Raw genomic sequence first — 25418 nt, 5'->3', positions numbered from 1 at the left:
AAATAAAAGGCTGCGGGTATCATTAAGTGATGGAGTGCTTCTTCGTTCTGTCCCCAGGACCAAAAGGGGCAAGTAACAAAAATCTCCCTTTGTTATGCATTATGCTCCTTAAGAGACTTCCTACTGAGGGAAAGATGATGTCCACCATTAAGACTTTTTGAGCAGCTACCACAAATGCACACTGGTTGTGATAGACATGTGCAACCTGCTTGCTGACTATGCTCTGTTAACTATCCTGTGAGAAAAACAAAACCCCACTTACTAGGGAATAGAGAGAAGGGCCAGTTTGTGGAGTCATCCCCATTTTTCTACCAGACTCACAGCAAACAAACAAAATTGTTTATAGATTTCAAAGTACACAAAGCTAAAAAAAAAATTTAAGTTGTTTTTTTTAATATTCCAACACCTAATTGCAGAAAATCAATATTCAAAGTTGTGGCAAAGTTAGAACAACATGACTAATGATAACCATTCTCTCCCAAGGTTAGGAAGTCACTCATCTATCCACTGGCACTGAGTTTCTGGAAATGAGAAAGGGAACTGCATGGATTTATCATGACGATGAGTCGGATGGATAATGAAACAGCCCATCGGATGGATAATGAAACAGCCCATGCAAACAACAGCAGGGCTTTTTCCTTTCTTCTAACAAGTTATATCTGAATTCTGACAGAGGGAAATACCCAGTATCAGGTTCTCTTTGAGAACCTCCAGAGAGCTGGAGCTAGAGAACCAGTCTCTCCAATGGAAAATGCTCATTCTTCCATGTTTAAGGCAGGCCAGAGCCTCCAGGCGGAGATCATGAGTGGTTATTTATTTGCATCTCCTACTAGAAGAGACAAAAGGGTTTCACCAATACCCTACCCTCATGTTCAGAGACTCCTTTCCTACCATGGTTCCTAAAGGTGCTCTTTTAGCCATTGATCCTTTGAAGTAATGGACATGTGATCTTCACCACCACCAGTATGCTAACTTTTCCTAACTCAGGGAGCTTCTTTAAAGGTTCTGAATAAGTCAAACGGAAACCAACTAACTTCCTGATATAGTTTAAGTTAAGGTTCACAATCAGAGACCTAGAACTGGTGGGTAGGGGAGGATAACACTAAAAATTGGCACAGTTTTTTAAAATGACTGGACTTGGGATTAAAAACTAAGAACAGCCGGGCGGTGGTGGCGCACGCCTTTAATCCCAGCACTCGGGAGGCAGAGGCAGGCGGATCTCTGTGAGTTCGAGGCCAGCCTGGTCTACAAGAGCTAGTTCCAGGACAGGAACGAAAAGCTACGGAGAAACCCTGTCTCAAAAAAAATCAAAAAAAAAAAAACCTAAGAACAAAAACCTACATTGAAACTATGGTCAGGCAGCAAGAGGAACACAGGACATTGGCACCGCAGTTCCTTTGGTTATTGCTACTGTATGTCATCGAGTAACTTGCCAAAAGACAGTCTCAGGAGTCTATCCACATGATCAAAGACTGTGCTTAGGAATCCTGAGTTGTCTCACTTTCTCTTTACTAGGATGATTTATGACTCATAAAGATTCATGGATCTAAACTGGTTGCTTATTTTCCCCCTTCTCCAGTATTTTAAAGTGGATAAAATACAGCAAGGGTAAAGGCACGCCCAACAGATCTGCCTGACACCTGCCACACTCCTGTGCATTATCCATGCCTGTCATTAGCCAGCTTCTTTTTACCAACTTCAAAGTAAACTGTAGAGTCTGGTATTTTTCCCAAGAAAAAACTTTAGTGTGTAAATAATTCACTTAAATTAAGCCCAATATTTGTTTACAACTTATCATTTTTCTTAATGTAAAAACCTTTAGCAAAAATTCAGTGGACATTTTCTAAATTTAAAATATGATTATGTCCGCTGGGCAGTTGTGGCGCAAGCCTTTAATCCCAGCACTTGGGAGACAGAGGCAGGTGGATCTCTGTGAGTTCAAGGCCAGCCTGGTCTACAAGAGCTAGTTCCAGGACAGGCTCCAAAGAAAAGCTACAGAGAAACCCTGTCTCGAAAAACAAAAACAAAAAACAAACAAACATATGCCCAAAACAATATGCCCATGTTGCTTGTTAAATTTAAACTTCATTCCTTTGTGCAAACTATTTATGGTCTCCCCCAAATACTTTTGTAATCTACAATCTTTGCTTGGAAGTACCCTTGAAGAATTAGAAAAACAAAAACATATTGCTGATGATTATAAGAAAAGGTAGCAAAACACCCTGTTTAAACTGGTAGAATCATCAAAACTAATACACTGAACCTTCACAGACCAAGAAATGGTATCTGATTTAATAATTAACCAAATCTATTCTAGGGTGATTTTTATTTTTAATCAATTTTGATTTTTCTTTAAAGGAGGTACCTCGGGAAGTGGCTCAGAGATGGTCTCATGATACAGCCCAGGCTGATTCCCCAGATGCTGGGATTATAGGCATGCACCATTCCAGCGGTAGCACTCTTTCTCAAAGCGAATCATATAGTTACATTCTACTCATGAAAGAACTGCCCTTCTATTATGCTTGAGGAAACAAAACAAAACCCCAAAAAGCAAAAACAACAAACTTCATTTGTTTTCAAGAGAACAGAGCAGGATGACAAACACTGTCCAGACCTGGGCAGGTATCTCATCACTGCTTCGGGTTACTTCAACTACAAATAAAGGTATGAGGGAATTAAAATGTTTATGTAGAATTACCTTCCCACTTATCACCATCAGAAACATTCTTCAGATCTAAATGAGCGACCTGTACACATGCTGCTTCTCCTTGAACACCACCACTCTGACCGTCTGTTACTGATTCCGTGTTGGCATTCAAATCATGGATCTTGCAACTAGAATCCTGCATTTTAAAATAAAGAATGCATTTCAAAACCATGACGCTTTTCATAACTGGCTCAGACACAATCAGCACAAAAATATCCCTATGTATTTTTCATTTCTTTATTGTGCCAGCAAGGCTAACTGTCCGTTTCTGCGCGCACGTGTGTGTGTGTGTGTGTGTGTGTGTGTGTGTGTGTGTGTGTGTGTGTGTGTGTAGATGCTTGCTTGCACTTATGTTATGCACACCATGTGTGTGCCTAGTGCCAAAGGAGGCCAGAAGATGGCATCAGATCCCCCAAGACTGGACTAACAGATGAGTCACCAAGTGTGGGTGCTGAGAATCAAAGCCAGGTCCTCTGGAAGAGGAGTCAGTGTTTTGTTTCTTTTTTTAAGGTTTGTATAAATTTTATGTCTATGAGTGCTTTGTTGGCTTATATGCCTGCACACCAGAAGACAGCATCAGATTCCATTAGAGATGGCTGCAAGCAACCATGTGGTTTCCGGGAATTGAATTCAGGACCTCTAGAAGAGCACAGCAGCCAGAGCAGCCATCTCTCCAGGTACAAGCAAACTACATTCAAACATAAATTTGCATTTTATAATGTCTTACTAGGAAACCAAGTTTCGATTTCAAATTTAGTAAAGTACTTTCATAACCCACAATCTTGTAGCCATATTAATTGCTGCTTAATTAAAACACACATGACTCTTTTAACTTATCCAATGCAAGAATTAGGGGCTAGACATAACTGATACATGAATCTAAGCAACATTTTTAAGAACTATAATATAAAGATAGTTCTTACCAGAATCAAGTGTGGTAATTTATCACTGTCACATAACAAATATTCCTTCCTAAAAACACAAGTATAGTTATTAGCATCTGAAGACTAAAAAAGGTAACTGCTATTATTACCTCTTACCTAAACTCTTCTCTTCCCCAATATAGTTAGCATTTAAAATTGAAGAGGAAAGTGACAACGGGGCATATGCCCATTCTTTGGAGCCCTATATCTGAAAATCACACAATACTGAAAAGATCCACAGACTCACTTCAGGTTTGGAAAAATTAAATGATATTCTTCACCACTCCCTCCCCACAAAAGACCACCCCCAAAAGAAAAATCTCTATGAAAGGAAAATTAAAAACCGCAATACAGAAGCCAGTGAGAAGTGATACACATTGGAAAAAGAATCCATAAAATATTTAAAAAATATTAAAAATTCTGACCAACAGGTTTATTCTCTCCATGGATCTGTCCTTGAAGGCTATCACAGGAAGTTACTGCTTCTTAAACCCTCACCACAAAACCTAACACATAACATTAAAAAAAAAAAGAAAAGAAAAGAAAAGAAAGAAAAACTTCATTCACCTTTTACTTCTCCAGAAAAATAAAACCCTGTGTAAGAACCATATTGTAAGCTGTCACAAATGATTCCTACCCTCTTTGGTCAGTCAACAAAGCATCTGTTATTAATAGGGTAAGCTATCAATACATCCACAGTGGGAAATGTTCCTCAAAGAGATCTGTGCCAATTTGTTATAAATATACCTAAGTGCTACTTTTAAGTGGTCATAATAGGTGGTGAGCACTTGAAAGACAAGCCTTGATTTAAACACAAGAAGCTAATTCCTTATATAAGTATCTTATCTTTGGTGGCCTGAGAAATAAACTTAATTCTCTGACAAGCTTTTTTTTGGGGGGGGGGAGGGATCAAGACAGGGTTTCACTGTGTAGCCCTGGCTGACCTGGAACTCACTCTGTTGACCAGGCTGGCTCAAACTCAGAGATCCGCCTGCCTGTTTCTCAAGTGCTGGGATTAAAGGTGTGCACCATCATTGCTTCAAGGCTTTCTTTTATTTAGGGTTGGAGCAAATTGTAGGATAAGATAGATTCACTCTCAAAGACTCACTCTGAAAGACCTAATTATCTACATCTGAAAAGCATAAGTATTAACCATGTAAAATGTAATCCACCTAACCAAAGTACTCTAGATCTACAAGTTCGCTAACCTAGACATGAGTTGAAGAGCTTTCCAAAAAGACTGGGTCCTCACTAAATGGATACTTATTGTTCTACCATATCCCGATGTCATCACTCTGGGGATGCCTGTTAATCTTATATCTTCAGCCCATAGCTCCAAAATTCCCTGGGCTGGAAGAGGATCAGTCCTGCCTCCTGAAAGGAAGCACAAGGAGCTCCGTAAGCAGGAAATCTGTGGACCTTCAGAGTATGAGGACACTCCAGAGACATGGCTCCAAAGAATTTACTTACCCACCAACAGCAGGTTCCTACTCACAATTAAGATACAACATCATTAACAAAACTTTACCTGACAAATAGGCTATCAGTAAATCAGTAATGTTCTATCAGAACGCTCATTCCTGTCATTTTCAGAACATCAAATCAGCTCCGCTAAGAATGGAAGGATCTACTTCTTGGCAGCTTGGGACAGAAGGCTGCAAAGGGCAGCAAGAGCCAAGTGACTGGAAAAGCCTTCTGTCCACTGACTGAGACTCTGTTCTTCCTCAAAGGGACTCTGCATCTGATGCTTCTCATTATCTCAGACATCTTATAGGGATGGGGTGAACAAGCACCAAATGGGCAAGGTTATTCTTGGACACAGTAACAGGGACAAAGAAACTATCCCACACTTATTCACTGAAGCAAGTACTCTATAGATTTTTGGTTGGCTGGCCACAGTTCCCAAACTATCAGTTAACTCACGGACATGTCCATTTACAATATTGATAAATTCTAATTTTTTTATAAATCACAGTTTTTGTCGTCTCTAAGAAGGTTGTGTTCTCTCTGAATAATGCATGTTCGTAATTGATGGTGGTCTGCAGCTGGGAAAGTCTACTTGTGCCTCTTAATATACTATAATCTACCACTAAAGTAAAAAGCCTGATTTTCTTTCTAAGATTACCCAAACTGTGTGCTATCATGGATATATTCACCCAAAGTTCTCAACCAAAAACCTGTGAAAAGGTTTTTCCAATTCTCAAAACGATTTATCAGCAACAATAAAGGCTTACCTCTCGTGACGGCCATCTTCACTGTCTCCGTGGTCACTACAAGGCTCTAACAGTACACCTGCAGACTAACAGAAGAACATGGCTGTCTACCAGCTCCCACAGTCACAGTAAAGAGACGTCAGATGACAAATTAACAACCATCCCTTCTCCACTACTGTAACAGTCTTAGGAACTGGCAGTTTCTGTACACAAAACTTAACCTCCCTCAAACCTGAACTTTTTTCTCCCCTTTTTCTTTGTTTGTTTATTTTTTATTTTTCAAGACAGGGTTTCTCTATAGCTTTGGTGCCTGTCCTGGAACTCACTCTGTACACCAGGCTGGCTTCAAACTCAGAGATCCCCCTGCCTCCCGAGCACTGGGATTAAAGGTGTGCCCCACCATCACTCGACCCAAAATCTGAAATATATTAAGTACTTGCAGGGACCTTGTTTTTCTGTCTCCTTGTAAGCAATAATCACTAGGATCTTCTTTCCTTAGAATTCTCTCCTCCAAAAATTATGGTGCTGGTTCAGTGGTAGAGCACTTGCCTAGCAGAGCAAGGGCTCTGGCTTGGGTACATTTGAAATACCAACTTCTTTCCATACTGGAGGCAGGGGGTGGGGGGCACTTGAGCCTCAGAAGCACAGAAGAATCTACTTTTCAATGAATTTACAAATTAAAAATGATCCAAGAGAACTAGGTGTGGGGGCACATGCCTATAATCTCAACACTCAAGAATTAGAGGCAGGAAGACTCAAAATCTGAGCTCCTCCTGCTCTATAGACCAGCCTAAGCTACATGAAGGACCAAGTCTCCAAAGTATAATACAACTCCTTTCAACATTACAACATGCATAAACATTTTCATATTCTAGATAATCTGCAAAATCAACAAAAACTTCAATTCTAGACTCTTCTTAAATTCTTAATTTTTAAATTCGTATTAGTGTGTGTTTGTATGGCACACACATGACAGCACATATGTAAAGATCAGAGGACAGATTTTAGGAACTGTGTTTCTCCCTCCACTGTGGGTTATGTGGACTGAAATCGACAGGCTTGTGTGGCAAGTACTTTTATCCACTGACCATCTTGGCAACCTTCTTAGATTCTCAAGAATCCATTTTGTTTGGCATGAAAAGTGCCTGACTGTGTGAAAAAACTAAATCTCCATGAGGCTGAACTGTTTCCTACTCTCTAATCCAATCCACTCTACAGCAGCATACTGAATATAAAAGCAAATATGAAAATCCTCTAGGCAGGCATTAATTATATTTATAAACATAAAACAATGCAACCTCCCAAATTAAAACATTTAATGAGAAGTTATTTTTTAAAAAAGTGGGGTCTGGGGGAACAGGTTAGCTAACAGAGTGCTTCTCTGCAAGCGTAAAAAGGCCAGGCCCAGCAGTGCACATCTATAAGCCCAGCAATGGGAAGGCTGAGACAAGAGGATCCGCGGGGCTAATCAGCCAGCAAATCTACCAAGCGGCAAGCCTCAGGCTCAGCAAAAGACTGTCTCAAAAAATAAGACAGAGAATAATGAGGAATCATGATGCCAACCTTTGGCCTCCGCGTACATTTGCACACATGTGCACCCACACACTTGGCTGGATGCATGGATGCAAACATAATGGAACCCATAGTCCTAACTATCCAGGGGACTATACCAAGCCCAAGCTGAACATGAATTCAAGGTAAATTGGGCAACATACTGAGATCTTACTTCAAAGAAGAAGTGAGGGAGGGGAAAACAACCTTATTAATATTATGGGGGGGTTGGGGGCTGGAGAGGTGCCTCAGTGGTTAGCTCTTGCTGCTACTGCAAAAAAAAAGAAAGAAGGAAAGAAGGAAGGAAAGAAGGAAGGAAGGAAGGAAGGAAGGAAGGAAGGAAGGAAGGAAGGAAGGAGAGAGAGAGAGAGAGAGAGAGACAGAGAGAGAGAGAGAGAGAGAGAGAAAATAGAAAAGAAAAAATGGGGTTCAATTTCCAGCACCCATACGGTACTTCACAACTCTAACTTGAGTTCCAGGGTATTTGTTGCCCTCTTCTGGCCTCCAAGAGCACTACATACACGTCATGCATATACATACATACACGCAGGCAGACAGCATACACATAAACACCCATACACATAAAACAAAAATAAAATGAAAATATTATGAATAAATTTATTCTTAATAAATTATTTTAAAACTAGTCAATTTTTACTAGTATAATAAATATTGATATACTCATATTTAAAAAATTATCTCTAAGATGTTTCAACAAGTTTTAAGAGATAAATAAACTCAGTGTGAAAACCAATGATCTAAAAATCAAGTGTTATCATGAAAGTAGATATACATTCTCAAAAGTTTCTAGGTCATAGGCTCATGTATTAGTTCAAAGCCTGAAGAATCAGGACAAGCCAAGACCTAGAGCTGATAAGAAGTGTAAACTCACAGGCAGGTCTCAGCAGGGTGGGAAAATAAATCCAAATCTAAGATAGAAGAGAAACAGCTGCAAGCCTCAGAAGCCCCGTTCCATAGCATACATCAGGGATGAGAGAAGAAGATGAACTGTCCCCCTTTCCCTGAAGTTCCTGACCCCATCCCCACCCCTAACCAGGCATGCATCCTGTAGTAGCCCAGTCCTTCCTTTTGCTACCACTGCACATCCCACTGGAGTGCCCACACAAAACAAGATCCTGTTCCTTCCACCTTAGTCTGGCCTCACACCTATCTCTCAATCCAGCTAGCTCTCTGCTTCCCCACCACTAGGCACATGAAAAGAAATCAGTATTTTATATGCCTTAGTTTTTAAGACAGAATTTAAAAACTAAACTTTGCTGGGCATAGTGGCATATGTCTTTATCCCAGCACTCGGGAAGCAGAGGCAGGCAGACCTCTGTGAGTTTGAGACCAGCCTGGTCTGCAGAGTGAGTTCCAGGATAGTCAGAGCACACAGTTAAGCAAACTATCCCACCACCAAATCTTAATCTATACTTTCACTTACCTTGAAATAACAGAGACAATCCAAAGATTAACAGAAGTAATAATATCCATATGTCCTATAGCCATATTTTTTTAAAAAAAAAAATTCCTTTCTTTCTTTGAGACAAGGCCTAACCTACACTAGCCTTCAAATGAAGAGGCTCCTGTTTCAAGAGTGCTAGATTGCAGGAATGAGTTAAGAAAGAATGGGAGGCAGAAGCAGGAGGATTTCTGGGTTCAAGGCCAGTTTGGTCTACAGAGTGAGTTCCAGGTCAGCAAGGGCTACACAGAGAAACTCTGTCCCAAAAATATTTTTAAGAAGGGAAAGAGTGAGGAATAAAACAACTCCTGGCCATTTTATTATAAAGGGAAGCAGATATACAGAGATGTAGCTAAACTATAAAGCTTCTTCCTTGAACATGGGGAATGGGGAAGCAGTCTAAAATGTTTTATCCTGGTGCTGGAGAGATGGCTCAGTGGTTAAGAGCACCGGATACTCTTTCAATGGGCTAGGGCTCAATTCCCAGCACACACAGGGCAGCTTACATTATGGGATATTATTTTAAGGTGTGTTGCTTTTGTTTACGCTGCATTTGTTTAACTCTGTGAAGCTGTGATTCTTTGCTTGCCTAAAACACGTGATTGGTCTAATAAAAAGCTGAGTGGCCCAACAGAAAGGCAAGATGAAGGATAGGCGGGGCAGACAGAGTATAAATAGGAGAAATCCAGAAGAGGAGGGAGCACTGAGAGGAGATGAGAACACCAGCAAGCCATGGGGAGGGAAGTAAAGTAAGATATACAGAAATAGAGAAAAACAAAAGCTCAGAGGCAAAAGGTAGACAGGATAATTTAAGGTAGGACAAGCTGGCTAGAAGCAAGCCAAGCTAAGATCAGGCACTCATAACTAAAAATAACTCTCAGTGTGTGATTTATTTGGAAGCTGAGTAGCAGGCCCCCCCAGAAAAGCAAAGAGTAAACATCACACAACACTTTGGCATTCCAACATGGGCCTGAATTTCCATGTAGGACCTCAGAAAGCTGAAAATAAAAAATAAAAAATAAAGACGCTGCTCCTTTAAGAGGAGCTGCTGCTGTTTAGCAGGCAGTGCTAAATAGAAACTAGAAACTGCAAGCTAAGCAAAAACTGCTTGTGTTTTCCACAACTCCTACCAGGGCACAAGCTTTGGGCTTGGCTTTCACAACCCAATCTGAGAAGTGGGCAGAGCCAGCTGCAAGAGCATGCTGAGGTTCCAGGTGTAGCTTAACAGTCTGAAGTTTGTTCCTGTGATCAAAAAAGGCTAAAGGAGATGCAGTAGGGCTGGAGAGATGGCTCAGAGGTTAAGAGCTTTCCTGCTCTTCCAAAGGTCCTGAGTTCAATTCCCAGCAACTACATGTGCTCACAACCATCTGTAATGAGATTTGGTGCCCTCTTCTGGCCTGCAGGGATGCATGCAGGCTGAACACTGAATACATAATAAATAAATAAATCTTTAAAAAAAAAAGAGAGAGAGATGCAGTAAAAGAGGTCAGACAGAAAAAAAACCTCTTAACAGGTTCCAATATGTTTTACAATGGGCGTAGGCTTAAGAAAGAAAATGGGTATAGGTCATCATAGATTAAAAATAATAAAGTCTTTAAAGAAAGAGTAAAAGTAATGTAAAAGAAAAAAGCCACGTAAAGATGGGAAACACAGGGAGTCTGGACCCTGTATAGTATTGTGTTCACTTTGAATTTTTTGATTGCTGTGAAAATAAACCAGCCTAGATATTTTACGAATGCCTAACTTTTAAAAAAGTCAAAAGTGTATTTGTCAAATGGAAATCAAAAATGCTTTGGAGAAGAGATTTTGCTTGTTTCCACAGGAAACAATAGGTTGTGCGTTTGTTCCATGAAACACGATTAATAAAAACTCAGGGAGAAATTGAGGTTCAACCTGAAGATCTAAAAAGTAAAACAGTCAGACTGGCTCTTATCTCAACCTCAGTCCAAAATGGTGATCCTGGGGCTGGAGAGATGGCTCAGTGGTTAAGAGCATTGCCTGTTCTTCCAAAGGTCCTGAGTTCAATTCCCAGCAACCACATGGTGGCTCACAACCATCTGTAATGGGGTCTGGTGCCCTCTTCTGGCCTGCAGACATGCACACAGACAGAATACTGTATGCATAATAGATAGATAGATAGATAGATAGATAGATAGATAGATAGATAGATAGATAGATAGATGGATGGATGGAAAAAAAAAACAAAATGGTGATCCTGCCTCCAGGAATCTCAGAATGAGACTGTGTCTGAAAGCTGTCTCCTCCCGACTCATAATTCCCTCTAGTTCTAGGATTAAAGGTGTGCACCACTGGGATTAAAGGCACACACCACCTGATTTCTATGGCAACTAGTGTGACTACTGGGATTAAAGGTGTATGTCAGCCCTTCCTGGTCTGTAAGGCTGGCCAGTGTGGCTATTATACTTCTCCGATCCCAGGCAAGCTTTATTTATTAAAATACAATTGAAATGCCACTACAGTTCCAGGTTGATTTGGATCTGGTTTGATCAGGGGCGCTAGCTCCTGAAACTTGACAGGTGATATCTATTAACAAAGGTTATAACTGATCTTCCCAGGACTTGGCCGTTATCTCAGATTTTCTCTCTGGGACCCTAAAAATACTTCACCCACATTCAAGAGGAAGCAGTCCAGAGAACACAAGTCCACATTCCCAATACAAAAGGGGGTGTGGGTGGTCTTTGGTTACCTTGTAGGTCAGGGATATTTCTTATATTTAGGGGAATATAAGATAAAAACTTCAGAAGGATAAGGGAACCACCAGAGAACCAGGAACAGAATAAGAAAAACAGATCTGTCTAATACAGAAGTTCATGAACGTAAGAAATTTCACAACACCTTTATTTACTTCTCCATATCTTAATCTTGTACTAGATATTACCTTATCATTTCCTATAGGGAAGTAAAAAGCAGCTCAGAAGCTCTGTAACTTAACCAAAGTCATAAAGCTAGTAAAAAGTAAAAATAGGGGCTGGAAAAATTGCTCAGTGGTTAAGAACTCCCTACTGCTCTTCCACAAGGCCTGAGTTCAATCCCCAACACCCACATCAGGCAGCTCACAAATGTCTGTAACTTTAGCTCCAAGAAGATCTAATACCTGGCTTCTATGGGCAATAAACATCTCAACCCACAAACATACACATAATTAAAACTTAAATTAAATTAAAACTTAAATCTTCAGGGAAAAAATGTGGTAGTTCCTGCTTGTAATCAGAGCACTAATCAAACGGATTGTTTTGTGACTGCGACCCATTTCTACATACAAAAGAAAAAGTATCAAAGCATGACAGCACATACTCAAGAAGCAAAAGGATTTAAGTTTAGGGACGACATTAAAAGGAAAGACGGAAAAGATGGGTAAGTGCGACAACTCTAAGCTGCTTCTACACCTACTTTTCTATATGATTTACAATGGTAACATACTGAAGAAAACAACCTTATGTACTCATTTATTTAAAAGTGTGAAAAATGCCAGGCACGGAGGTATACACCTTTAATCCCAGCACTCAAGAAGCAGAGGCAGATTTCTCTGAGTGCCAACCTGGTTTAGATAGTGAGTTACAGGCCAGCCAGAGCTATACAGTGAGACCATGTTTCAAAAAGACTAAATAAATGTGTTAAGATATGTCTTTGAAAAAGTATAGTTCAGATGCTGCTTTTATATTTTTCTTTTTTTTTTAAATATTTATTTATTAAGTATACAATGTTCTCTCTGTGTGTATGTCTGCAGGCCAGAAAAGGGCACCAGACCCCATTACAGATGGTTTTGAGTCACCATGTGGTTGCTGGGAATTGAACTCAGGACCTTTGGAAGAGCAGGCAATGCTCCCAACCTCTGAGCCATCTCTCCAGCCCAAAGTCTTTTTTTTTTTATACTTTTCTTTTTCAGACCTAGGTACCAAATGCAGAAACTCTCACAATGCAGGCAGATTCTATACTGCTGACATACAGACCCAGCTCCTAGGTTTGCACTAAATTATTTTTTTAAAGAAAATTATGCAGTGGCTTATGCAGCAGCACCGAATTCAAGTGTTCACAGTTTTCTGCAATTGCAGATCTTTAGCACTCTGAACGTGCACACAACACAGGCCTCTCAGACATTACTCTGAGCTGACTGCTTTAGAAAGTTACACAAAAGATTAAAATAATAAAAATAAGATGCTTTACACTTTTCTCTAACATGACTCCTAAATTCTACAGAGAATTTATGTTCTTAGGCATTTACAACACAGACAAGTATGTCAACAGAATTAATAACTAACTTTTGTTATGAAAGAAACACATGGGACAGTCAGAATGATGCTTCTAGCATTTCTTACCTGATTATTTTTCTGATCCTCAAATATAAAATCTTGCTGCATGACTTCATTATCTGCGGCAGTAACAGCCACAGGCTTTGAACACTTTATGTTACCATCACTGGAATTAGCAGTATGAGCAGCAGCATCAACCCTAATAAGATTTTTAAAAAGGATCAGGCCTTTGAAACAATCAGATAACCATCATGACCTATGTTGGCTGTGGTGGCACAAGTCTGTAATCCTGCAGTAAAGTAACTAAATTGGTCAATTCAATCACAGTACTGCCATCTCTAGAAACTCTATTTCAAAGTTCTAAAACTTTAACCAAACCCAACTAACTAGCTAGCATAAAAACAAACTCTAAGGAAAATATACATGAGGCTTTACTTCTGAGAAACGTGGAACACTGGTAAATGAAAATCCCTTAATGGCTTTTAGTTTTCTTTTTGCTCTTTTTTTTTTCCTGAGAAAGGGTCTTACTATATACAACCTGCACGGTCTGGCCTCCTGGTCCTGCCTCTTAAATGCTGGGATTGCAGGGGAACACGCTTGCTAGCTAATTCTCCAACACTAATTGTATCCCCCGCTATGCCAAGCTCAGCCTCACAAAGCAGTGCTTTGGTGTTTGGTGCCTGAGTCTACGGTGAGAATGAAACACTCAGAAGCTAAAGATGCTCATCTGAGGTCTTTACCTTGCCGACGCCGTAACACTGTCTGGTTCCAGGGTGTTCTCAGGCATCCTCAGCTGCAACCCCTCTGGCATGTCAGCTGCCTTTTCTACACCTTCCTCTGGAAGTTCTTCTATATGTTCCAGCTTTTCATCTTCCTCTTCTTCCTCAGAAAGCCCATTAACCTACATAAAAAGGAACTTCAGGATTAAATTTAATAAAGCTTTTAAAAGTCTTACTCTAAAAAATACTGTAAATGCAAGGAACTCATTTTAAATTTCATTTCCTAATACGAATTTCTTCTCTAAAGTGTCAACTTTTTTATATCGAAATAAAATTGTAGAACGGGAAAACATATACCTAACATGCACAAGATCCCAGTTTCACTCCCTAGCACTACAAAACTAAATAACAATAAAAAGTAAACAAGTGTATAAACAAGAACAATGCAACTATTTAATTTTGCTTATGTCAAACAGCATTTCGATGCATGATAAATATGAATGTTATAACCTATGAAAAAGCCTGCACTTAACAGTAAGAATGTTTTCACTGGGCCCAGCAGTACACGCCTGCAATTCCAGTACCAGGGAGATGTCGGGAGGATCTCTACAAGCTCCACTGGCCAGAACTACAAAGAAGATCTGTCTCAAAATGAATTTTTTAAAGCTTCATTTTCTAACCACTTTTATATATCTAGTAATTTTCTAATTAATCTTACAAATCTAACACGAAAGACTTCCAGTTCCTTTCTACACTTTCTAAGGATATTAATTCATTTTAATATTAGGTATAAAAAAGAAGGCACAAATATCCTGCGTTTCATGAAATACATATGTAAATTCAGTAAATGAGAGACAGAGGCACAATTTTTTTTAAATATTTATTTATTATGTATACAATATTCTGTCTATGTGTATGCCTGCAGGCCAGAAGAGGGCGCCAGACCTCATTACAGATGGTTGTGAGCCATCATGTGGTTGCTGGGAATTGAACTCAGGACCTTTGGAAGAGCAGGCAATGCTCTTAACCGCTGAGCCATCTCTCCAGCCCCCAGAGGCACAATTATTAAAGGTCAAGATCATCCTGGCAAACCGAGAGGCCAGCTCAGGATAAATGAGAGTGGGGGATATTCTAAAATGTTGCTTGTGGCTGGGCTGGCACACTTGTCTTTAGTATTCAGAAGACAGAGGCAGGCAGATCTCCTTAGTTCCAGGACAGCCTGGTCTACACAGTAAGTTACAAGTTAGCCTGGTCTACAGAGTGAGCTCTAGGCAAGCAAAGACACACAGACCCTATCAAGGGGGAAACAGGGGCAAGATGCTTTCTTTATGTGTTAGCTATGTTTCATAATTGCTAACTTCTGATCACATTTTTCATGACAAAACGGGACCCTAGGGCTGGAGAGATGGCTCAGAGGTTAAGAGCACTGACTGCTCTTCCAAAGGTCCTGAGTTCAATTCCCAGCAACCACATGGTGGCTCACAACCATCTGTACTGAGATCTGGCGCCTTCCTCTGGCGTGCGGGCATACATCAAGGCAGAATGTTGTATACATAATAAATAAATCTTTAAAAAAAAAAAAAAAACACGGGACCCTAGCCAGTGATGTACCTCTGTGATAGAACACTAGCCTAGCATTTGCAAGGGCAAATCCTGAAACAAAGGACTTACATTTTAATTATTAAGCACAAAATTGTAATTTTATTTTTTAGTAGGATTTATAAATGTCTCCATCATGAAACCAACTTTATATTAAGTAATCACTAACAAAAACGAACAACTAAGATACAAAGGGAAAGTCGATAAAATATTTTTTTTTCCCAAAACAGGGTTTCTCTGTGTAGCCTTGGCTGCCCTGGAACTTGCTCTGTAGACCAGGCTGGCCTCAAACTCACAGAAATCTACCTGTCTTTGCCCCCGAGAGCTGGGATTAAAGGTGTGCACCACCACTGCCCAGCCAAAAACACTGTTGTTAAGTGAAACCTATTTTAAGGTTGTCCAAAAGTAGCAGTTGGATGTGGTGGCACAAACCTGTAAGTTCAAGTCTATCTGGGCTCCACAGTGACTTCCAGACCAACCTGAGCTACTCAGCAAGACCCTGTCTCAAAAATAAATTACATCAAAAAAGAAATTATCGCCGGGCGGTGGTGGCGCAGGCCTTTAATCCCAGCACTCGGGAGGCAGAGGCAGGCGGATCTCTGTGAGGTCGAGACCAGCCTGGTCTACAAGAGCTAGTTCCAGGACAGGCTCCAAAACCACAGAGAAATCCTGTCTCGAAAAACCAAAAAAAAAAAAGAAAGAAAAAAGAAATTACCAATAACCTAAAAACTTTTATAAGTTAATACTAATCATTAAAATACTGAGCAGCAGATCTTGGGCCAGAGTCTCATCAAACTAGCCAGAGACCATTACAGAAAACGGATCAAAGCACAGAGAACAAGGTATTATGTGGTACTAGCCCTAGCCGCACTTACACCACAGCTGCACCTACAGCTAGAGATCATCGGGGAAGTGGATATGGGGACTGTGAAAGCCAGAGGGACAGGAAGTGCTGCGAGGCTGTGTCTCCGGGAAATGACTACACCCATAAAGTCTTACCAACATGGTTACCTAAACTAGACTACACAAGCCCAAGTGGGAGCTCTTCAACACTAACCACTATCATCTGTCAGATGAAAACAGTCAGTGGCTGGAAACTGCAACTCAGGGACAGGCTGCTTCTCTAGCACACCCAAGGCTAGAGGTTCAACCTAGGGAATCTCAAAAAATTTTCTTTAAAAAGTCAATGACTTCAATTTGTAAATATGTATGACAGATTCCATTTAATTTGTACTTACAAATGTAATGCCTCATCTACCAATAAAACAGCTACAAAAAAAAAAGATTCAGAGGGGGCAGTGAGCTGGACAGACAGTGTCAGCCGATAAAGCGCTTGCCATCAAGCTTGAGTGGACGTCCTCAAGTTTGTTCCCTAGAACCTATGTAGCTGAAAGAAAAAACCAACTTCCCCAAGCTGTCCTCTGACCTCCACAATTTTGTTCCTATTTGAACATGTATCACTCCCATCAATCACTCTGGAGATGCCTCAGAGGATAGAGTGCTTACAACACAAGCATGAGGATTAGAGTTCAGATTCCCACAGCCCAAGTGCAAAGCCAGGTAGAATGGTGGTCTGCCTGTCATCCCAGTGCTCAAGAAGCAGAGACCGGATTCCCAAAGCTATTAGCTCGCTAGACTATAGACTAGCCCAAGCCGGTAAGTTCTGGGGATAAGTGAGAGACCCTACCACAATATTCAAAGAGGAAGGTATTCAAGGACAGCACCAATGTCAACCTCTAGCCTCCACATACAAAAGATACACATGTGTGCACCTCTGCACAAGTGTGTCCACATACATACAAACACATATGCACAACAAACATACTAAAAAACATGCTAAAATGAAATAATTTTAGGAGGTGGCTCAAATGGCATGCCACATAAGCATTAGGACCTCAATCTGGACTCACAGATCCCATAGAAGCCGGACATGGTGATGCACATCTGTAAGTCTAGCACTGGGGAGAGGGTGTCAGGAAGATCCCCAGCACATATTGCCAGCTAGCAGAACCAGTCACTGAGCACCTGATTCAGTGAGACCCCCCTGCCTCATTAGGTGACTAACGTAAAGAGCAACAGGGAAGACACCCAACGTTGTCCTCTAGCCTGCACACACATATAGACATCACACACACAAATTTAAAAAACAAGAATTTTTACAAAAAAAAAAATCACTTCTATAGACAATAGCTCTTGGGAACTATGAAAGCCTTATGCTACTTTATACTAAATGTATCATATTCAAGTCAATAAACCTTCCATAACCAGCAATCTCCAATATTTTCATCAACACTAGTATAATCACAACTGAAAATATAGCCTTAGGATTTTCTTCTCCTTAATTCCAATTCCTAGCACAATCATTGGGAACTTCTCCAGTAATAACTAACTCAATTATTTATATCAGAGAGGTCATAAAGGGCAGAGTAAAAAGTCCTTTCACTCCACATTAATCTTCAAAAATTCTTCATCTTTCCTTTGTCCACTTGATCTTCTGCTCAACAATTCTTGTTTATTCATAGTTATTTTGAACTTGTAGCTTTGAACTATATAGCTGCCTTAACTTCACTTACAGAAACCTTCACCCATACTTACATCTCTTCTTTCGTTGACTGTGAAATGCCCACTCTCCAGCCTCCAGACTGGAGAACACTGCTAGCTGCCTTCTCGAATGGACAAACACAATTGTCACTTCAAGCCTCCCTACTGGACTTTTCATTCATCTGAAGAGCCCAATCAAAGTCCACTTGACTTCTGTCAAGTTATTTCTCAAGCATTCCCTACTCACTGTTTCAACACATACCCCGCATAAGACATTGACTACCTTCAGAAGAGTTTAACAACTAAATACTAGTTAATGGGGTGACACTCCAAAACAGTGTTGAATAAACTTGGCTTCCTTCAATTATCAAAATTAAAATAAAAAGCAAAGAACTGCCCGACAGCCATACTTGCTAGTATCCTTAAGCATATAAATCAGACTTAAGTATTAAAGTAATTTAAACACAGCTCTGCTGAGTTTGAGGCTATTTTACTTGCACTCAAATACCTCATCAATTCTACTAACAAATCAAACTGAATTTACCAAATTGCTTAAAGAAAAACAAGCTTCACAAGTCTGTACTTCTGTTACTTCACTCTAATCAAGAAGTTTATTTATTTTTTTTTTTTGATGGGTAAGAAACTCGATCCCAGGGGCTGGAGAAAAGGCTCAGTAGTTAAGAGCACTGGCTGCTCTTGCAGGACCCAGCAGCCACCTGGTGGTTCACAAGCATATGTAACTCCAGTTTCAGGCAATCTAATGCCCTCTTCTGACCTCTGAAATCACTAAGCATGCACACGGTATAATGACATATACCCATACATACAACATAAAATTAAATATTTTTTTAAAAGAAAAGAGATCTGGAGTTGGAGAGATGGCTCAGGGGTTAAGAGCACTGGCTGCTCTTCCAGAGGTCGAGTTCAATTATCAGCGACCACATGGTGGCTCACAACCATGTAATGAGATCCTGTACCCTCTTCTGGCCGGCAGATGTACATGCAGACAGAACATTGCATACATAATAAATAAATCTTAGGAAGGAAAGAAGGAAGGGGGGGAGGGAGAGAGGAAGGAAAAGAAATCCCAGTAATTAGCAACGTGTAAAACACCTCACTACCCTACTTCTTGGAGATATTTTGATCAATATACTAATACCTTTTCTATCTATGGGCAAACCCAACAGAATTCAACATATCTCTTCAGTCTTGCTTAATTTAAGTATCATCCTATGTAATGTAAAATGCGATATATTTTAAAGCCAATTTTTCTAATGTTTGAAAAAATATAAAAGTAGTGACATGTAGACATAAAGTTCAGTACATATAAGGAAATTATAGGACAGAAAACCACAAAAGTATACGACAATATAAAGTATAATCAAGGCATACACTGCAAATTTGAGAAGTCTATAAATACTAGGTCAAGCTGTCAACAATTTCTTTTTTGTTTCTTTGTTTTTTTGAGACAGGGTTTCTCTGTAGCTTTGGAGCCTGTCCTGGAACTAGCTCTTGTAGACCAGGCTGGCCTCAAACTCACAGATATCCTCCTGCCTCTGCCTCCCGAGTGCTGGGATTAAAGGTGTGCGCCACCACCGCACAATTTCTAAGTGAATAATGAGGCTGGAGAGTGAAGTCAAAGGAATTTCTACTATGCACTCTGCCATTTTCCTAGTTGAACATTTATCTCAGTAATAGAATGCTTACCTAGCATGCACAAAGACTGAGGTCCAATGCTCAGAACTACAAATAAATAATACATGTTTTTGGCTTAGTACCTTAAACTAGGGTCAGGAAGTAGGGATAAGGGTATAGAATCCAATCACAGCTACAGGGATGTGCTGCTCATTCATCACAGAGATAACACAAGAACCACCTCCAGTTTAGCAGGTAAATTATGTTTCTGTCAAGTCACTATAAGAGCGCACTCTTACAAATATTTTCTAAGAAATCGAATGTTAAGTATGCTCACCTGCTCAGTAATTGAACTCAGATCATTTGATGAAAAATCTTCCTCTTCATTCTCAAAAAACTCATAATAATTTTCCAGAAGTCCCGCCATTATCCTGCTCACAATTTCTTGTTCTTTCATATCTTCCACATCCGTGTAAATGCTGAGAATAAAAGCTTAAATTGAGCTGAGTTCTTAAATTAATTACAGGTAAAATGAGAAAAGAACCAATGAGTCACTTTATGAAACTGAGCAATTTATGTCATCATTCCGTACCTCAGTTTTCCCATCTGTAAGACCCACCTAATGTACCCTGAACACAGTAATGTTGTGAGAATTAATCAGATAGACTATAAAAATAATACTAATAATGGTTCACCAAGCATCCTATGATTCTTGGGAAACGATATAGTGATCCCATTTCACAAATCCAAATTTTTTTAAATTAAACAAAGTTGTGAAATAACTTACTGAAAGACATCTGGACCAAAAACAGCAGCCAAAGAATTTGCAGACCAAATTTCTTCATGATGTGATGCTACATTGGCTAAAAACCTACACAGAAACTTTAACAAACTGTAATTAACAGGTGGAAGCTGTTGCAAGAGGAACCTCAACTTTCTTCCAAATTCATCTTCATTATTATAATCTATAAAACATAATGACAGGTTTTCTTAATGAAGTAAAAAGTCAAGCTCAGATATTTTGCCAGGTTCACATTACTCCACCCACGTCATTTTTTTTTTAATATAATTCAAATCCTCTTCACTTCCTCCGGAGAGGCCAACGCCTCAGGGCTTTGCATTTCACTTATTAAGTGAAAGAAGAGTTTGAAAGGGGGAGGCGGAGAAGGATTCAGCCCCAATTACTGTAGGATGTTTTCCTCACCTAGTACTCACAGGCCTCTAACTTTTCTCATCATACTGTCTCCTGCATGATTACTACTGTTTCCATTTAATGCCAACTCTAAGAAGTCACAATACACTGACCTGCCATCAACAAGCAAGTAAGGATCAATGACAATCTCCTATGCGAACAGGGAAGAAAATAAGAAATGAACAGGGTGAAAGGATTCGGAAAAGAACCAATCAACCTACACAGTACGATCCAACTAAATTGAAAGGAAGGTTTCTTTTTCTCACTTGGGTTTCTCCTCAAAATTTTTTTTTGTTTTTGAGACAGCCTCACTTGGTAGCCTAGACTGATTGACCCAGGCTGACCTCAAATCTGGCAATCCTCCTGCCTTGGTGCTGGGGTTACAGGCACAAACCACCCACACCTGGCTCTGGTTTCATTTTTTACCAAGTGAATGTGATTACAGAAGCTAGGCCTTGTGTTTGTTTTGTCAGTGAGTTTTTACTAACAGAAATGGGGCCTTGAGAAACCCCATTAATGGATTATGGTCTAATTTTGGAGAACTCAGATATATTTAAAAATGAAGTAATTTATTACTTTCATTTTTTTTAATTTTTCTGGTTTTTAAAATTAACTTACAGAAAAAAATGGTAAAAGGTTATCTACTGTCATGATAATACTGGCCGTTTCTGGAAGATAACAGAGGTCTAAAATGTTTATCAGGGTCAGGAGAGACCACTTAAATCAGTAGAACTTACTGCACAAGACTAAGTACCTGAGTTCAGGTCTCCAATATCCCCTTAAGAAGCCAAATGCAGCCGGGCAGTGGTGGCGCACGCCTTTAATCCCAGCACTCGGGAGGCAGAGGCAAGCGGATCTCTGGGAGTTCGAGGCCAGCCTGGTCTACAAGAGCTAGTTCCAGGACAGACACCAAAGCTACAGAGAAACCCTGTCTCGAAAAAACAAAACAAAACAAAACAAAACAAAAAAAGAAGCCAAATGCAGTAATACACCCCTGTAATCCCGGGACCAGGAAGATAAGAGACCAGAGGACCCTGGAGCTTGCTGGCCAGAGCTCCAAACACAATGAGAGACCCTGTCTCAAAAAATGAGGTAGAGAATGATTGAAGACAACAATTGACATCAATCTCTTGCCTCCATACACATGTATTCACACATACACAAAGTCTATCAGGAGGGGGAAAGTCACATGATTTACATAAGATTTTTAAATGCAACAACTTTCCTATACTTTGTGATATTAGTAACTGTCCATTCAAATACACCAGTACTCTGAAGTCATAACTGAATGGAACATGCCCGGGATTAGAGGCATAAACCACCACATGATTTTATTATTCTTATGTTATATTTAATAGTTTTATAATTTTAGTGTTTTTTAAAACATCATTCCTATAACTGGTGGAAACAATTATAAGAATCTATTAAGAGCCAGCTATGGTGGTGCTCACTTTAATTCCAGCACTCCAGAGGCAGAAGCAGGAAGAGCTTTGTGAATTGGAGGACAGCCTGGTCTACTATATAGTGAGCTTCAGGACAGTCAAACTAGAGACCCTGCCACACCAAGAACAAAAACATTTTAAAAGCACATAGCCAAGAGAAATCAGTAAGTATTTGGTAACTTCTGTGAAGAGCTGAGAGAGAGAGAGAGAGAGAGAGAGAGAGAGAGAGAAATGGACTAACGGTATGGCACGTGTGTTGCTCTTGTAGGGAGTCTTAGTTCCCTAGCTCCTGAGGATCCAACACTCTCTTGGGATTCTGCAGGATTCTGCACTCGCATATATCCACAGACACGCGTATATACATAATTTTCAAAACTATAAATCTTGGAGCTGGAGAGATGGCTCAGTGGGTAAGAGTCCTAGCTGCTCTTCCAGAGGACCCAGGTTCAATCCCCAAGACCCACGTGGTGGTTTAAAACTGTAGCTCTGGTTCCAGAGGATCTGACACCCTCACAGACATACATGCAGGCAAAACACCAATGCATATAAAAATAAATAATTAAAAAAATAAAATAATAAATCTTGCAAGGCAGTGGTGGCACATGGGCAAAAGTAGGCAGACCTCTGCGAGTTCAGGACAGCGTGGTCTACAGAGTGAATTTCTGAACAGTCAGGGCTACACAGAGAAACCCTGTCTCTCAAAAATAAATAAGTAAATAAATAGTTTTTTGGGGGGGAATTGCTTATAACAATTGCGAGCAAAATCCAATTAACACTAATTATACCTAACATCTCCAATTTATCTTCACATCACACCCACATATTTATTTTGTATTTATCATCTATTCCTCTAAATATCACCTTTAAAACTTTAGCTCAGACCAGAGGGCTAGCTCAGCATGTAAAGACTCTTGCCACAAAGTCTGACAACCTGAGTTCAACTCCCAAGATCCACATGGTGGAAGGAGAGAACGCCCATGTTCTGGCACTAGCGTTCATGCAAGCTCATGCGCACACACTCTTTCTCTCACTTTAGTCCAAGAGGGAAAAGATTCTTAACGACCTTTGATCAGTGCTGGTGTTCCCAAAATATACAGCAGTGCCCTAGCATATAGCAAGCATTCAATAAACAATTGCATTACCTGAATGATACGTAGTAGCATATTTATCTACAATAAATAGAATTTGTGTCCAATGATCTAGATACCTTCCCAAGAGAATACCTTTTTGTGTCTTTGGCTCAATAACATCAAATCTAAAAAAAATCAGGGAAGGGAGAGCAGCAAGACAGCCTGAGCTTAAAACCCAGAACCTACATGATAGAGAATCAAGTCTGGCAAGTTGTCCTTTAACTTACACAGGCATACTGTAGCGTGCACATCCATACACACAACAAAATAAATGATAATTTTTTAAAGAGATGGTTCTGTGATAAAACACTTGCCACACACCTGATGCCTTGAGTGTTTGGGTCTCCAGAATCCATGTAAAAGTAGGAAGGTGAGGAACAGGACTCAAGGCTGTCCTCTGATGTCCACACACAGTAGTAGTACATGCACATTCTCATACACAAATACATACACATCATATACACAAAAATACTTATTTAAAAATTGTAAACAACTACAAAGACCTAAGAATCTGTCATTGCCTTTACTATACCACATAAGACTCAAAGAGCAATGGAGAAAATAAAAAATCTCTGAAATTCTATACTAACTGACCACATATCAAATTTCTAAAAGGACTCTAAACTAATAATAAATAACTGAAATAAGAACCAACTGTTACCTTGAGAAAGCTGCACCAAGTGACTATGCAAGCTGCCAGGAATGACGGGCTCAGGGAGCTCCTGCAGGAAAAACCTAAGGAGACTAATGGCTGAGGGGACGTCCGCTTCCTTAACCAAATCCACCTCTTCTCCACTGTCGTATCTCTGTCGAAGCCACTCCACTGTCTCAGCGTTCCCATTGACTTGAAACAGCCCTTGTTGCTCCAGACCTCCTATGTTGGTTCAAGGTAAGAATTAAGCTGCACCTTAACTGCCTGGCCACATATATTCATTCATTCTCAACTTAAAATTCTTAAGCTTTTGGAAAGGCTTTCCTGGCTCCCCAGACTTGGCTAAAAAGGCAAACTGGTCATCTAGCAACACGCTATCTCCGAGGGATAGTCTACTTCATCCCACCCTTATAACCATTTAAAAAGTTTCTATTACCCCAACTAAAAATGTTCTCAGCTGGGCAGCTGCCATTTCTAGGTAAATCAATTTAAGGAAAATATACTACAGCCTTACAGTTTATACTGTTCTTCATGCTTTGCATTATCCATACTAAGAAAAAACTAAATCAAAACCAAAAAGGGATAGTTGTGTTTATTACAACAAAAGCTAGCCCTCAAAGTAAGGAAATGTATACCATGTTCCTCAATATAGTCCACAACGTGGCGGACTATGAACGGAACCTCATTGTCTGGATGTCCTCCCTGCTGCAGCTCATCCAGTGGAATTCCAAATATTTTGTTAGCAAGATCGGAGTTGCAGTTACTCAAGGAAGGGGAGGAGCTCTTCCTCATATCTTTTTGCAGCCAGAGATCAAAGCTGTCTTTTCTGCCAAATGAAAGACAAAAAAGAAAATAGAAAAAGGAAAAAAAGGACTATAATAATTAAGGCGGCACTATTTGAGTAAATACATTAAAGAAAAATGCTTTTACACCTGAATGTGCACTATTTAAATATGTTCTGTTTGTCAGGCCCATGATACAGTCTACAAACAAACTTCAGTGTAATTGCAAAAGTTTTCCTCTACTATAGAATCTGGTCTGAATGCTCTGTGTTATCTGAACACTTTAACAGTGTCAAAGATCATCCAAAGTTTCTGGAAAGTAACATTAATATCCCAAGATAATTAAGGGCCAAATTTGCCCCAAGACGACTTTCACTCTGAAAGTGTAGTAATATTGCAGTTGTAGGAAGACGTCAAACCTAATCCATTTCTGAACCCTCAATTCACAAAGTGGGTAATCAGAAAAAGAATCACTTTTTGTAAACTAATGGGCCTTTTTGAGACATGGTCTCAGTGTATAGGTCTGGTTGCCCTTAAACTCAAAATCCTTCTACCTCAGCCTCCTAACTGCTAGGATACAACCATATACAGCATGTCTA

At 39.9% G+C, this 25418-nt stretch overlaps 2 protein-coding genes across 4 annotated transcripts in view; one reads left to right on the top strand and one right to left on the bottom strand.

The window, feature by feature from the left end:
• Window positions 1–25418, top strand: part of Kif20a (kinesin family member 20A) — a 464558-nt gene that overhangs the window by 279631 nt on the left and 159509 nt on the right. The gene's annotated exons all lie outside the window — the stretch shown is intronic.
• Fam13b (family with sequence similarity 13 member B) overlaps window positions 1–25418 on the bottom strand; it is a 58712-nt gene that overhangs the window by 25100 nt on the left and 8194 nt on the right. For all 3 annotated transcript variants that reach the window (XM_075969021.1, XM_075969022.1, XM_075969023.1), the window contains 9 exons: window positions 24673–24863; window positions 24047–24259; window positions 20409–20586; window positions 19959–20100; window positions 13868–14028; window positions 13194–13326; window positions 5865–5929; window positions 3631–3679; window positions 2699–2843 (listed from right to left, as the gene is read on the bottom strand). In XM_075969021.1, coding sequence (XP_075825136.1) covers window positions 2699–2843; window positions 3631–3679; window positions 5865–5929; window positions 13194–13326; window positions 13868–14028; window positions 19959–20100; window positions 20409–20586; window positions 24047–24259; window positions 24673–24829 — 1243 coding nt within the window. In that variant the 5' untranslated portion in view covers window positions 24830–24863. The remainder of the gene's footprint in view (window positions 1–2698; window positions 2844–3630; window positions 3680–5864; window positions 5930–13193; window positions 13327–13867; window positions 14029–19958; window positions 20101–20408; window positions 20587–24046; window positions 24260–24672; window positions 24864–25418) is intronic.

The sequence above is a fragment of the Microtus pennsylvanicus genome, chromosome 4, assembly GCF_037038515.1.
Source record: "Microtus pennsylvanicus isolate mMicPen1 chromosome 4, mMicPen1.hap1, whole genome shotgun sequence".
Lineage (NCBI taxonomy): Eukaryota > Metazoa > Chordata > Mammalia > Rodentia > Cricetidae > Microtus > Microtus pennsylvanicus.
The sequence above is the reverse complement of the archived record's forward strand: the minus strand, read 5'-3'. Positions and strand labels throughout refer to the sequence as shown.